The sequence below is a fragment of the Delphinus delphis genome, chromosome 4 (assembly GCF_949987515.2).
Source record: "Delphinus delphis chromosome 4, mDelDel1.2, whole genome shotgun sequence".
Lineage (NCBI taxonomy): Eukaryota > Metazoa > Chordata > Mammalia > Artiodactyla > Delphinidae > Delphinus > Delphinus delphis.
Window position 1 is genome coordinate 138,694,731 of NC_082686.1, and position 14,661 is coordinate 138,709,391.

At 38.4% G+C, this 14,661-nt stretch overlaps 1 protein-coding gene across 2 annotated transcripts in view; it reads right to left on the reverse strand.

The window, feature by feature from the left end:
- The window catches only part of LOC132425122 (zinc finger protein 385D), a 335,665-nt gene that overhangs the window by 134,261 nt on the left and 186,743 nt on the right, over positions 1-14,661 (reverse strand). For both annotated transcript variants that reach the window (XM_060011538.1, XM_060011537.1), the window contains exon 3: positions 620-730. In XM_060011538.1, the coding sequence (XP_059867521.1) occupies positions 620-730 (111 nt within the window). The remainder of the gene's footprint in view (positions 1-619; positions 731-14,661) is intronic.

Consider the following 14,661-nt stretch of genomic DNA (forward strand, 5'->3'; position numbering starts at 1 on the left):
AGATGAGGATCCCTCTCTGTGAATAACTTGCAAAGTGTCAGGTCTACACTGTCTTGCTCCTGTCATGTTCTCCACTTAACTTTTACTCATTAGGGGCTGGGGGCCTTTGAGGTCTTCAGAACCCCCTGTTAAAATGCTTATACTTCTAGGTCAGTGACTGGACGTCTGTAACACAAATACAATTAAAGACACCAGAGATCTGCAATTAGGGACCGTCAGGGCAGGCGAAGAGAATATACAAAGCCAAAACCTTGGCTTTGAAATATAATCTGGGACCTACCTTATTTCAGAGGTGTGATTTACTGAAAGCCTAGTTAGTCCTAAATTGTTACCATTCCCCAAAGGCAAAGTGTGTTACCTAAATTTAGCATTCTCAAGAGACTAAAAAATACCATTAAAGTGCAAGTATACCAGTTTGTTTAGGTGTGATTTTTTTTTATAGAAAACAACCAAACATAATATAATAAAGTCCAAACTTAAAACACATAAGGAGTTAAAATGTTACCTTTGCATTTTGACATGCTCAGTTATTGGAGAAAAATGTTTAAGAAATCTCTTCTGCAAGATTAGAACAGCAGAATACATTTTTTTTCCAGTGAATACTAAGTGATAAACTTACATCAGAATTAAATCTCAGCTGGCAAATGTTGCATGATATGATTTGCTTTCTTCGATGAGGGAGAGGGACCCCGAAAGTATGATTTATTACAGCTTTCTGAATCGGGTCCATCTGTAATGAGAAAAAAAATACAACAAATAGAAATAAAGCTTGTCCGTTCCATTGGAATGTTGCCTATTTCATTAAAGAACCAATCTGTACAGCTTCAATCTACGGCTTACATTATAAAGAACATTTTTATTCTAAGAAATGGCATTTCTACTTTCTTGAAAAATAGACAACGAGCCCGCAGCGCAGTACGATAAGGAAATGATAAATGTACCCATTGGAGTCTGCATGCTAAACCGTTCTTCTCATTTAGGATCAACAATTGCCTCAGTTTGATAATCCTCAAATATAATTAAAGGTTTATCCAAACTCAAGTTTATTGTGAATGCCAGAAACCTTACACAGAAGTTAGTCTATGCCATTGCCCCCAACGGACTTCAAAATAGACTTAGTCAGATGAGCAGCTATGAAAATAACTTAAGCCCCATTATGGATAATTAACCTTATGCTATGTTTGGTATCTTTCTGCCTTAAGAGTGTGGTATAGATTTCCCCTGCTATCTGAAAGTAGAAGCCACTACCTTAGGGCACATCTTGCTAACGGCTGCACAATGTAAACCTAGATAAAGCACAGATGCACACAGACACAGTTCAAAGCCATGGCGGCTGGATGCTGAGTGTAGTTGCCTGGGGAGGGGATGGAGCTTAGAGATGCCAGCCTTGCTGGTCAGGGTTCATGCTGCCTCTGTAAGAGCTGCTGCAAAACAAAGGCCCAACATCACTTTCGCTGTTTGCCTTTTTGTGTAAAAATGAAAAACCTCTTTGGATTTCCTTTGGTTAGCAGAAACAGGTACTAATACAGATCTTTGGTCAAAGCGAGGTGACAGAAAGAGAATTTTGGAAAAGCAAGGGTTACCTGTACACAAATCTTGCTTTCTAAGTATTCAGACATGGAGCTATGGATTCTTTCAACAATCATTTACTGATCACCTAATACATACTGCTATCCTATGGACTTACTGCTTGAGGTTCAGAGAGTTTGGGCCAGATGTCAGTTACTTCTCTTCATCCCATTCCCAGGACAGGACAAGGGACACCCAAAACATAATGTCAGCAACCTAGCTCTGATAAAATTTCATGTCTCCTCACCAAGCTTTGTCCCAGGGTCCACATCAGTGATTCCCAACTGCTAGAGTCAGATACAAATTTTGATCTGCTTCTTAATACTTGTGCTACCTCTTTGCTCATCTGCATCTATCTCTTAAGGTTGTGATGAAGTTTACACATAATGATTCTTGAAATTACTGAGCACAGTACAGTGCCGGGCACATTAAGAAGTCAATAAGTGGTGCTGGGAAAACTGGACAGCTACATGTAAAAGAATGAAATTAGAACACTCCCTAACACCATACACAAAAATAAACTCAAAATGGATTAAAGACCTAAATGTAAGTCCAGACACTATAAAACTCTTAGAGGAAAACATAGGCAGAACACTCTATGACATAAATCACAGCAAGATCCTTTTAGACCCACCTCCTAGAGTAATGGAAATAAAAACAAAAATAAACAAGTGGGACCTAATTAAACTTAAAAGCTTTTGCACAGCAAAGGAAACCATAAACAAGGATAAAAGACAACCCTTAGAATGGGAGAAAATATTTTCAAACGAAGCAACTGATAAAAGATTAATCTCCAAAATATACAAACAGCTCATGCGGCTCAATATCAAAAAACCAAACAACCCAATCCAAAAATGGGCAGAAGACCTAAATAGACATTCCTCCAAAGATATACAGATGGCCAACAAACACATGAAAAGATGCTCAACATCACTAATTATTGGAGAAATGCCAATCAAAACTACAGTGAGGTATCACTTCACACCAGTCAGCATGGCCATCATCAAAAAATCTACGAACACTAAATGCTGGAGAGGGTGTGGAGAACAGGGAACCCGCATACACTGTTGATGTGAATGTAAATTGATACAGCCACTATGGAGAACAGTATGCAGGTTCCTTAGAAAACCAAAAATAGAACTACCATATGACCCAGCAATCCCACTACTGGGCATATACCCAGAGTAAACGATAATTCAAAAAGACACATGCAGCCCAATGTTCATTGCAGCACTATTTACAATAGCTAGAACATGGAAGCAACCTAAATGTCCATCAACAGAGGAATGGATAAAGATGTGGTGTATATATACAATGGAATACTACTCAGCCATGAAAAGTAACAAAATCGGGTCATTTGTTGAGACGTGGATGGACCTAGAGATGGTCATACAGAGTGAAGTTAAGTCAGAAAGAGAAAAACAAATATCGTATATTAACACATATATGTGGACTCTCAAATGGTATAGATGATCTTATTTGCAAAGCAGAAGTAGAGACACAGAGGTAGAGAACAAAGGTATGGATACCAAGGGGGAAGGGGGGATGGTAGGAATTGGGAGATTGGGATTGACATATATACACTATTGATGCTATGTATAAAATAGACAGCTAATGAGAACAGACTGTATCACACAAGAACTCTACTCAATGCTTTGTGGTGACCTAAAGGGGAAGGAAATCCAAAAAAGAGGGGATATATGTATACATATAGCTGATTCACTTTGCCTTAGAGTAGAAGCTAACACAACATTGTAAAGCAACTATACTCCAATAAAAATTCATTTAAAAAAAGAGTCAAGGGGCTTCCCTAGTGGCACAGTGGCTAAGAATCTGCCTGCCAATGCAGGGGACACAGGTTTGAGCCCAGGTCCGGGAGGATCCCACATGCCGTGGAGCAACTGGGCCCGTGCGCCACAACTACTGAGCCTGCGCTCTGGAGCCCGTGAGCCACAACTACTGAGCCCGCGCGTCTAGAGCCTGTGCTCTGCAACAAGAAAAGCCAGCGCAATGAGAAGCCTGCGCACCGCAAGGAAGAGTAGCCACCACTCGCCGCAACTAGAGAAAGCCCGCGCGTAGCAACGAAGACCCAATGCAGCCCCAAAATTAATTAATTAATTAAACCTAATAAATAAATAAATAAATAAAAATGAGTCAATAAATGTTGTCTATTACATTTTCCCTTTTGCACATCCCACGTGATGATCAAGGTTAACAGGTGCCTCACGCTCCTGTGGTCTTTGTTGGCACACCTTCCATTTCTCACATGGCCAAAAAACATTTCAAAATCATCCCAATGTTGTACATACAGCCATCGTTTTTGTTGAAATGCTTGTAGACTTTGGAACTCTTAACTCTCATCAGATACAAACTTCTTATGAGAGTCTTCCCAATGGGTTGAGCTAGCTCAGAAAAGATTTGGCATACACACAAAAGCTAAGAACGTGTCTGTGAAACGATGCTCTAATATTCAGCTTCTGGGATACATAATAGTTCAGTAATTAGCCTAAACCAGTCATTGATACATTCCACCTCCTTTTGTGTATTTCAAATCATCAGAACCAGCTAACTCATAAGCCCTCTTCACTGGTTAGGAGCAAGGTTCTGTCTACATTCACGACTCCTAAAAGGTTGTCTAGACACCTTAGTGCACTGTTCTAAGTAATAACAGCAACAACATCAACAAGAGAATTAATAGCACTCAGCATTTATTAAGTGCCTCCATGTGCTAAGTACTGGGCTGGGTGGTTTATATATTAAACAGTTACGATCAGGAAGAACTCATGGGTTCTCATTTTTATCTTCCATCATCACTTTAAATTTTTTCTCATGTTAATCCCAGATTCTGGATGAAGCTCAACGGCCCCATGATTTTTCTGGTCACTTCCAGGAATTAACACATTCCAGGATCCCCTCCCTCCCCCTCCAATTCTACCATATTTTCTTTTTAACCAGTTTTATTTAAGTGTAATGGATGTACAATAAAATTCACCAATCTTAAGTGTACAATTTGATGAGATTTGACAAATAGATACAGCCTTAATAATTATCATATAGAATATTTCCATTACCCAGAAAGTTCCATCCTGCCCTCTGTGGTCCATTCCTACCTCCACCCAGCCTCTGCAAGCACTGGTCTGCTTTCTGTCACGATATTTTTCCATCTTCTCAAAGTTCATATACATGGAATTGTACAGTATGTGCTCTTTTGTGTCTGGCGTCTTTCATTCAGTATGATGCTTTTAAGATTCATCCATGTTGCTGCATCTATCAGTAGCTAATTCCTTTTTATTGCCGAGTAGTATTCCTTCATATGGATATACCCCAATGTGTTTATCCATTTGTTAGTTGATGGATATTTGAATTGTTTCCAGTAAATTCTATAACTTTTTCAAATCTTAATACATAATCTAAGCACATTCCTAAATTCAGTTCAGCATCTTAATCCAAGCGTTAAAAATTAACATAAAATTACAGTTTCTTTATCTTAGCTTGAACCTGCTCTAGAGGAATAGTGTGAAAGGTCAAAGGGCATGGTACAGAATTCTTCTCTATATACACTGCCAAGTCCCCCACCCCAGGTAAGTCAAACTTCCATCAACCTCACCTCACCCCTATTTCCTCAGAACCAAAATGGACAATGCATAGAACTTGAGAAACCCCTTGACCACACAGATGAGTGAATCTGGGAGGCTTTGAGAGCCCACTTTCTGCTGCCCAGGATCACTCTTATACGACTCTAAAAATGCCATCACAATGCTTCTGTGACAGCACAGAGAACACCGGGGCATAACTTCGCTTTCAGCCAACAGCCAGAGAAAAATTAAAAGCTGAAAGAGGTACTGATGTAGAGGTAGCTGTCTCATCATGTTCTGTTGTATCTGTTCTGTCTGCACAAACGGGGTCCATTTCTATTAGGGATCAGGTGAATTATGCCTATATTTCATTTAGGAACACTGAAGCCCCCTTATAATGACACTTTGAAATAAAAATGAATTACAGATTTATTCTAAGGGCTCTCTGAAAATACACACTGTTGAGTTTTTATCATATTTTGCAAGTAACATATTATTTTGTCTTTCATTAACACTGGACACTTGCAGTGACCACATTCGATCCGGAAAAGAGTAGGAGGTATTTTGGAAGTAGACACTTCATACAAATGTGTCATATTCTCTAGATTTAATTCTTTTTTTTGAATTGAATGTTGTTCTGATCACTGTTGCTATAAAATCAAATTTCCAAATGCTAGGTAATGTATTCTAATTCAGAGACCATTTTATTTCCCAGTATACTTTTAAAAAAGCACAACCGAATTATATTTTAATGATGGCTTCCACAAACATAGTTATACCACCAAAAGTAATTATATTTTATTATTTTAGAAACCTAGTACAACAGAATGACAAAAGTTTAATGCCTTTATTAATGAAAGTAAGTCATAATCACCTCTGTAATATATATATCTCTAAATATATGTAAAACCACTTACAACAAGGAATTATAAAAGGGCAAAATCTAAATAATAACCAGTTCTGTTGTTAAATAGTTAATTAAATGATACCACATAGTATATAACTAAAAGTAGCATCTGCTGTCACTCAGGGGAAACACACACAGCCACTTGGATCATTTTGTCCAAACACACCATTATTTACCATTATAATCAAACATTTTGTTCAAAAACAAAGTCATGTATGTTGGTTTTCTCCCCGTGAACCAACAGGTCTGATCTGTTAAAATAATCACACCTTATTGCGTGTATGCATATCATCATTAGGAATTTGTCTACAGAACCAGTCTGAAGAAATGCCAATGTGTGTAGGAAAGAGAAAAGGGATTCTTGCATCAAATAAGTTGTAGGAAATCTAGGTACCACAGCCTGGACATTCACAGCGCACATCAAATATTAAACTCGCGGAGATGTCTCACAATAAAAATATCTGCTTTAAATAATTTCTAAAATAATATAACCAAAGCTTTTGCTGTTTTCTTTGTTTTTAAATTTAGCATCTTTGTTCAATGCATAGTTTAAAAAATAGTCATCTGGTAAAGTAAAATCGTTATACGAATACGAATAAGATGTAATGCCTTCGTACAAAACGAAAGTCACTAAACTAAACGTGCAATACACAGAAATCAGAGCCAGACATTTCACTGAATCCATGCAGCCCTGAATTAAAAACGAAAAGAAATGGTAAAAGCTACATGGCATTTTAAGACATTTATTTAATCTCTAAAGTGGGAAATTTTGAAAGCTAAAATTTTCTAAATACATTATCCACCCCTCCCCAAACCAACAAACAAAAGTGAAGAATGATACACTAGCTATTGATATGCTTACCCAAACTACAGAGTAAAATTCAATTTCAAACTCAGTCTATGGCCTTATTTAAAGCCAAATGAATAAGTTTTCCTTCATTTCAAGTTTAAGGGTCTTTGCATTTCTCTCCCAGGCCTAGCTTTTCCCTCATCTCCCCTCAGGGATTTCTGTTAAATTGATTTGTAAATGAGTAACCAGTGCCACAGTTCTTCCCAGGGAAGTCAGCCACAGTTCTTTCCCTATATTCCCTTTCTTAGGATGCTGCTGTGTTTTCAGAGAGGACGAGGCTTAACCCTGAGTTTACATTTCCTGCTCCAAGAGACCTCTCCTCTTTCTGTTCCCATTAGTACTGTGGCTTTCAAATCAAAGAATAAGAACTTAAATGCCAGGAAGTTAGAAGTCCAGAAATATAAAGGTTGTCTCTTCGGGCTGGTATTTAGATCTAGGGAACAATGTCCAGTAACAATAATGCTAAAGGTTACCTTAAGGGCATTTACTGTGTTTGCAAGTATTATTTCTATCCTAACAACTTTCTGAGGAGGTCTCACTCCCCCTTTGGCTATCGCAGAAGCAGTAAGTGGCAGAGTCAACTAATACCCACAGCTTCCCACTCGGCACCCACCCCTACCTCCATCCAGTACCACGATAAAGCTCTGTGATATCCACTGTCGTGGATGTCTGTGACCATGAAATAACAAGTGACACTGAGTAATTTATTCCATCAACTATGAACTAGTAAAACTGGTGTTTATATGACATAACCACACCTTAGAAAACACGAATTTAAAAATTCCAATAATTGCACTCCAACAAATTTGTCCGTTTGAAAAAAATCGCAACTTTTGTCCTTTTAAAAAAAAACTTTTAAAAATGGGCATATAGGGACTTCCCTGGTGGTCCAGTGGTAAAGAATCCGCCTTACAATGCAGGAGACGCGGGTTCCATCCCTGGTCAGGGAACTAAGATCCCACATGCCGCGGGGCAACTAAGCCCGCGTGCCACACTACTGAGCTCGAGCGCCTGGACGACAGCCCGCGTGCTGCAAACCACAGAGCCCACGTGCCCTGGAGCCTGCGCGCCACAACTAGAGAAGAGAAAATCCTCGCACCACGACTAGAAAGAAGCCTGCACACCACCATGAAGAGCCTGCATGCTACAACTAAGACCAGACGCAGCCAAAAATAAATCTTTAAAAAAATATATATATATAAAAAAAAAAAAAAATGGGCATATAACTTACATACCAAAAAAGTGCATACATCTGAAGTGTATTAATTGATTTTTTAAAACATGTGCACACTCCCATGGTATCACCATCCCCACTAAGATACAGAACATTTTCAGCATTTCTCTTCTACGAGATTCGGGTTGGAAGGGAGTTTAACAAGAATACCAATCACTCAAGACCAAGACGCAGCTCTAAGTGGAGCTCGGGGGATGTGGAACAGAAGGTACACATGAAGTTTCATGGTTTCTTGGATTTTGTCGAGTAGCAAAGGACATGCCTGAGTGCTTTCAACAAAGGAATTCATTCAACTAGACGTAGGTTTTTCCCATCAATCTCATTAATCAGGTCAAGCCCAAATTTGCTAATTTGATACATTTAAGTAGGAAATACAACATGACTAAGTCACATAAGTACATTAAGGGCACAGCCGGTTTTTCAAGGCACCAAGCTTTCCTTTACCTTCAAGTCTTTTGCACATTCCTCCTCCTCTGCCTTGAAAACTCTTTCCCCATGCTTTCTGGTCCATCTTTCCCTGGCTAATGCCTACCTACTTTTCAGGACTCCAATCAGAACTCATCTCTTCTTCTAGAATTCTTAGCTGACCTCCTTCAAATGGGTTAGGTCCTCCAACTCACCCTGCAGGACACTCCATCGCACCATCTGAAGATCTCTCATCTCTTTTGTTTCACCCAAAAGAGGGAAGAGTCAAGGCAGGGCTGAATCCTTTTGTTGTTTGTACCCAGGAATCAGCAGAGTGTCTCCCACTTGGGCCAGGGCTCAACACATGACTGTTGAGTTGCTAAATAAATTGAATATTATTAAAGCCCAATAACAAAACTTAACATCAGTCTTGGAATGGTGTTAACAACAGCAGTGAGAAAACCTGGATTCACAAGGGAACCTTAGGCATGAGGGGTGAAGAGAGGTTATTAGAAGCAAAAGCATGTGGATAAATGACTCCATGATACAATCGGAATATAGAAGCTCGGAGTAGAATCTACAACTGGAAGCCACCAAGCAGAATTTACGTGTATTCATCTATGAATTCATTTATAGACATAGTATCATCTAAGTAATGAGGCAATGGTTGATTGGTTCTCTTTATACTTTAGTGCCAATATCAGACCATTTTTCCACCAGGTCTCTTCCTAGACAAAGGCTAACAGACATACTGTTCTGATCAGTTCAAGAGAAGCTGATTTTGCTCAGGAAGCCAATGCTTGAACTTAAATGAGCAAAGCCATTCAGATGCTCTCCAAGTACCCAGGCCATGTCTAAATGGAAGAGACATTTCACTGTCAGTAGCTTTCTGCCATGGCTATTTTCCCTAATGTTCTATGAGAAGGCTAATAAAGTGAAACACAGTTCAAAGGAAAGAATAGATGATCTTAGGGGGATCTTAAGACGTTATTTTTCTTAGAAGCGTTTATGTGCTCCAGCAAATTGCATTTAACCAATGTGTTGTGGTGCTGTCCTGGAATGCCCACAGATAGCTGCACTCCAAGGTATTTTTTTCTTTTTTTGTCATTAAAAAAATTTTTTTATTGAAATATTTTTGATTTACAATGTTGTGTTACTTTCAGGTGTACAGCAAAGTGATTCAGTTATACATATATATATACCTATTCTTTTTCATTATAGGTCACTACAAAATATTGAATGTAATTACCTGTGCTATGTGGTAGGTCCTTGTTGTTTATCTATTTTATATATAGTAGTGTGTTTCTCCTAGTTTATCCCTCCACCCCCACTTCCCCTTTGGTAACCGTAAATTTGTTTTCTATGTCCGTGGGTCTATTTCTGTTTTGTAAATAAGTTCATTTGTATCATTTATTTTAAATTCATTAATGTACAGTTTTCCTCTATACCTAATGCTGAGCGTGGACCTACCTAGAAAAGCTAACCATGACAGGAAACCAGATATATATGCATACACATATACATATACATATACGCCCCATATATATATACACACACACACATATATGCATACACATATACATATACATATATGCCATATATATATATATATATACACACACACACACACATATATATATTCTTTTTCAGATTCTTTTCCCTTATAGATTATTGCAAGATATTGAGTATAGTTCCTTGATTTTTAAGTGGATATGTGGAATCGTTACCGACACAATGTCTCAGTCATGGAAGTTTAATCCTGGCTCACCTTTAGACATCATCTATTTGTGGTATTTTCAGTGAGTAGGCACTATGTTTCACCCATCTTCTCACCTCCTGTGGTTCTCATTCCTTTTCCTGGAACCCAGTGGGTACTCAATATATATTGAAATTTTACTGAAATATCTCACTTTATCAATGAGAAAAGCTACACCAGGAGAGGGGAAAAGGTCAGAGGGAAAAAAGGAAGGAAAGAAGGTGATTTCATTCTATGTATGGGCTCCCTTTTTCTGCAATGAGATTTTTTTCTCTGGCCAAAAGAATATTAAGTTTCTTTAAGAGGGATGACTGTTGCCTGATCACACCAACACCACTCTGTAGAGAAGATACCAGTGCTTAATTTGGACACTTTAGAAACCTTGTTATCAGCATTACAGGTATGAAATTTGACTCAAATGCTTTGATCAGAATCCCGTTTCTGGTGGACTTAAATGGCAAAACCTCTTTGGAAGACAATGACTGCCTATGGGGCCTGCCTGAGCCAGGAGACAGGTTACCCAATGGTTGGTCAGCCTTGGTCTCCGAATAATGTCTAGGTGATTAAATCCAACAACTTCAGAGCTGGGATTCCATTTACAGAAAATGCCCCAGAAAGCATGGCGTTGTAGACTGAGCTGGAGGATAAATTCCAGAAATCCATTCTATTACCAGCTGTACCAGAAGTCCACAAACACATCTGGTTCCTCAGAAGGTCACCGAAATGTGAGCCAGGTGTTGAAACCTGCTGTATTCTGAGGTGAAAAGAAAGGTGAGGACAAAATACTTTTGTACATAAATCACTGATGGCTGAACTGAAAGGATTTTCTCTTAATCTAAAATTATGTCCTTTCTATTTTTCTGTGTTAAATTCCCTTCTTTTTCAAAATCATGGTGCTACTAGATAGATGGATAGATGGATGGAAGGATGGATGGATGAAAAGATGGTTGGATGGATGGATAGATGGATGGCTGGCTGGATGGACAGATGGTTGGACGGATGGACAGATGGATGGCTGGCTGGATGGACAGATGGTTGGATGGATTATGCTCTGGCTTGAGATCATAACAAGGTGAAAGGACTATGTTGACTGGACTTTTAATACCCCCTTTTTAAGATGTGAACCATGTATAAGTTTCCTAGGGCTACTAACCAACTTGGTGGCTTAAAGCAACAGAAATTTATTATCTCATAGTCTTGGAGGCTAGAAGTTCGAAATCAAGATGTTTGCAAACCATACTTACTTCCTCTGAAATCTGTAAGGAGAATTCTTCCTGCCTATCCCTAGCTTCTGGTATTTTTGCCAGCAATCTTTAGCAACCCTTAGCTCATAGACACATCTTTCTAATCCTCCATCTTCACGTCGCAAGCCTCCTGTGTGTGTCTATCTCTGTGTCCAAATTTCCACTTCTTATAAGGATACCAGTCATATGGGATTAGGGACCATTCTACTGAACTCATTTTAAGTTGATTATCTCTGTAAAGCGACCATTTCCAAGTAAGGTCACATTCTGATGTATTGGGGGTTAGGACTAGAACATACCTTTTTTGGGGGGACACGATTCAACCCATAAGAAATGGAATGGGGAATATAAAATCTACAAACCACTGTGAAATTTTACTCAGGCACTAATTCTAGGACTTCTTGATTAAAGGAAAAATCAAAACCAGTTTTCTTGTTTTAGTGCCTAAAAGGGAAAGTTTGAACTAGCAATGGATCACTGAGACCATTCCTTGCCTGCCTTCTCTCTAACGTGATCAACTTTAGCCTCAAAGAGTCTTGTCATCCCCAAGAGTCTGGGAAGAAGAAATATGTCTAAGAAATTGAAATATACATAGAGATGAGGCTCATGAAATTGGAAGAAGCAGATCTTTACTAGCGAGCCCTCAAATAAATTTTGATGAGGTACTTTTGAAATGTCACAAAGTGAAAAGTTATAATCTATAGAAAAATTAAACAATGGCACATTGGTATGAGCTATGTGAGCAATTATCCTGATTTTAATTGTTTGGTTAAATTAGAAAAAAACATAAATTTGGGGGTATATGTTTCTCATTGTGCCTTTTTTTCTTGCTCCTTTGCTTGTTTGTCTCTGTTTCATCAACCTTTAATGCCTTTGAGAACGTATAATGATGTGTGGGATGGTTCTTTTTAAACAAATTCCATCTCAAGAGGTAATTAATATGATCTCTTCTAGCATGAAAATCCCAAGTGAACACATACATATGGAATTAGGCACATAAGAATATCCTTACTTGTCTTTACGTTTTGTTCAAAAATGAAAATACACATATATGTCTGTGCAGATGTCTGTGTGTGTATACACATGCATGCATATTATTTATGTACCAATTTATGTACCAGTATTTATCCACCAATTCCCTACATAAAATCTCTCACTCTTTTGAATTTGGCAGGATTCAATTTCTTTCGTTCTGTGTTTGGGCTAGACTTGATAGTTTCTTGAATTATTTGACTTCTCCTTGCACTGAAGTATTCATTCGCTAACTTACACACACATTTCCCCCACCTCCCCATAGGTGTCCCAGATGCCTATTTTTCTTAGCCATCAACTGGGAATGCAAGGCTTGAAGGGCATTTTACGTTGGCAAACACTGCCTTCCACGAACCAGCCCGGGCCTACGCATCTGGATTCATTTCCATTCCTCCTTGCCTCCTTGTATTTCCTCCAGTATTACAGATTTGCTGGCAACTTCGTGTATAACCTGGTATGGTTTACTGTCTCCTTCTCTTTTGTAAGGTTCTTTCCTTTATCCAATCTTTATTACTTATTACATGTGTAATTCCTGCCTATCCCTCCTAATGTTCTTTTTCCCAGAGTAATCCCTGGGGTCTCTTGGTAGGCAGGGCTAAATACCCCTCCCCCCAGTCTTCACAACACCCTGTACATTCCAATGTCATGTCATATACTCTCCACCACCCAGATATTCTGCTTACAGCTCTCCCTTCCCGAAACTGCAAAAGATATAGTCAGTTTCATTCATCTTTGAAAAACAAGTGCCTGAACACAGAAAATGCTCAGGAAAGGTTGATTGTCGAAGAAAGTCATTAGCTATGTGAAAGCAGGCACCCCAGCTGCTGTCAATCATTTGAAGGAGAAAAAGGTGGCCCAAGATATAATTCTTGGTTGAAGCATGCAGTTCAATTTCATAGAAAATTTGCATTGTCATCTAAGGCCAACTGTGTTTGGAGGTCTTGATGGAAATATTCAAAATAAACTGCAGGTTTAAAAATAAATAATAATCTCTCTTAAAATGCATGCCATGTGTTTAAAGCAATCATTCTCAACCTCAGCCGTACACCAGGAATCATTTGGGAGCTTGTTAAAGGTATAGATTGAGAGCCCCAACCCAAGGCAAATTAGTTCAAAGTTTAAAAGGCTCCGTGGGGGATGACTAAGAAGTATTGGTCAAAACCTTGGTAACAGACTCAACTTCCTGTGATTAAAATGTTTTCCCTAGATGTTTCCAGGAAACCAATGTCTTCTTTGCCACCAATAAATAACTTTTAGCTAAAGAATTCTATAAAAGATATGGTAATATCCTTGTTTAAAGAAATGAAAACTGAAGAATAGCCAAGATAAATGATTTGCAGCTCCAAGATTTAAACCCAGGTTTATTAAGAACCAGTGTTCTTCCTACATATCATACTGACTCTCAAACATGTGTAGGAGCTCAACAAACTTCTGAAATCAACTTAAAAACTGTGTCTGAATTTGGGGTTCTTGGGAATTGGCAACCCATGGGCAGAAACACATACACATTAAAAAAAAAAAAAAGAACTGATGAAGAAAACTAAACCAGAGCAACTTGAAATAAACAAGGGATATTTTCAAGTACTTCTAACCATTGACTTGCTTGTTAATAAATGACACTGTAGGTTATTTTTAATCTCCAGAGTGTTGTTAAACTGTTTCACTTCTCTCTACATCTTTCTGGACTCTGCCTCTTTTTCACTTCCTGACCTTTTTAAGGACCTAAAGGAACCCCTGTAAAGTTGAACTGTAGTTAAAAGCTTGAATCAGACACAGTGATAGACAAGTGGTCAGCAAAGATGTTCTCAACTGTGAAGGTCAAGGAAGAATGAAGCTGAGGCTATCATGTCCTTCCAGAAATCCTTCAGATCAAATCTGTCTGAACCAAAAGTGAAGGTAACCCAGTACCTAAGGACTTCTTTTGACCATAAAGGCATAGTTGCATTTGGTTGTAATTTAAACACTTCTGGTATCTATCATACAGAAACATTTGTATAAATTTTTGAAAAACCACAAATACAATGTTGCAGGATGATTGGTGGCTTAACTGCATAAACTGTAAAAAGTAAAATATAAACTGTAACCACTT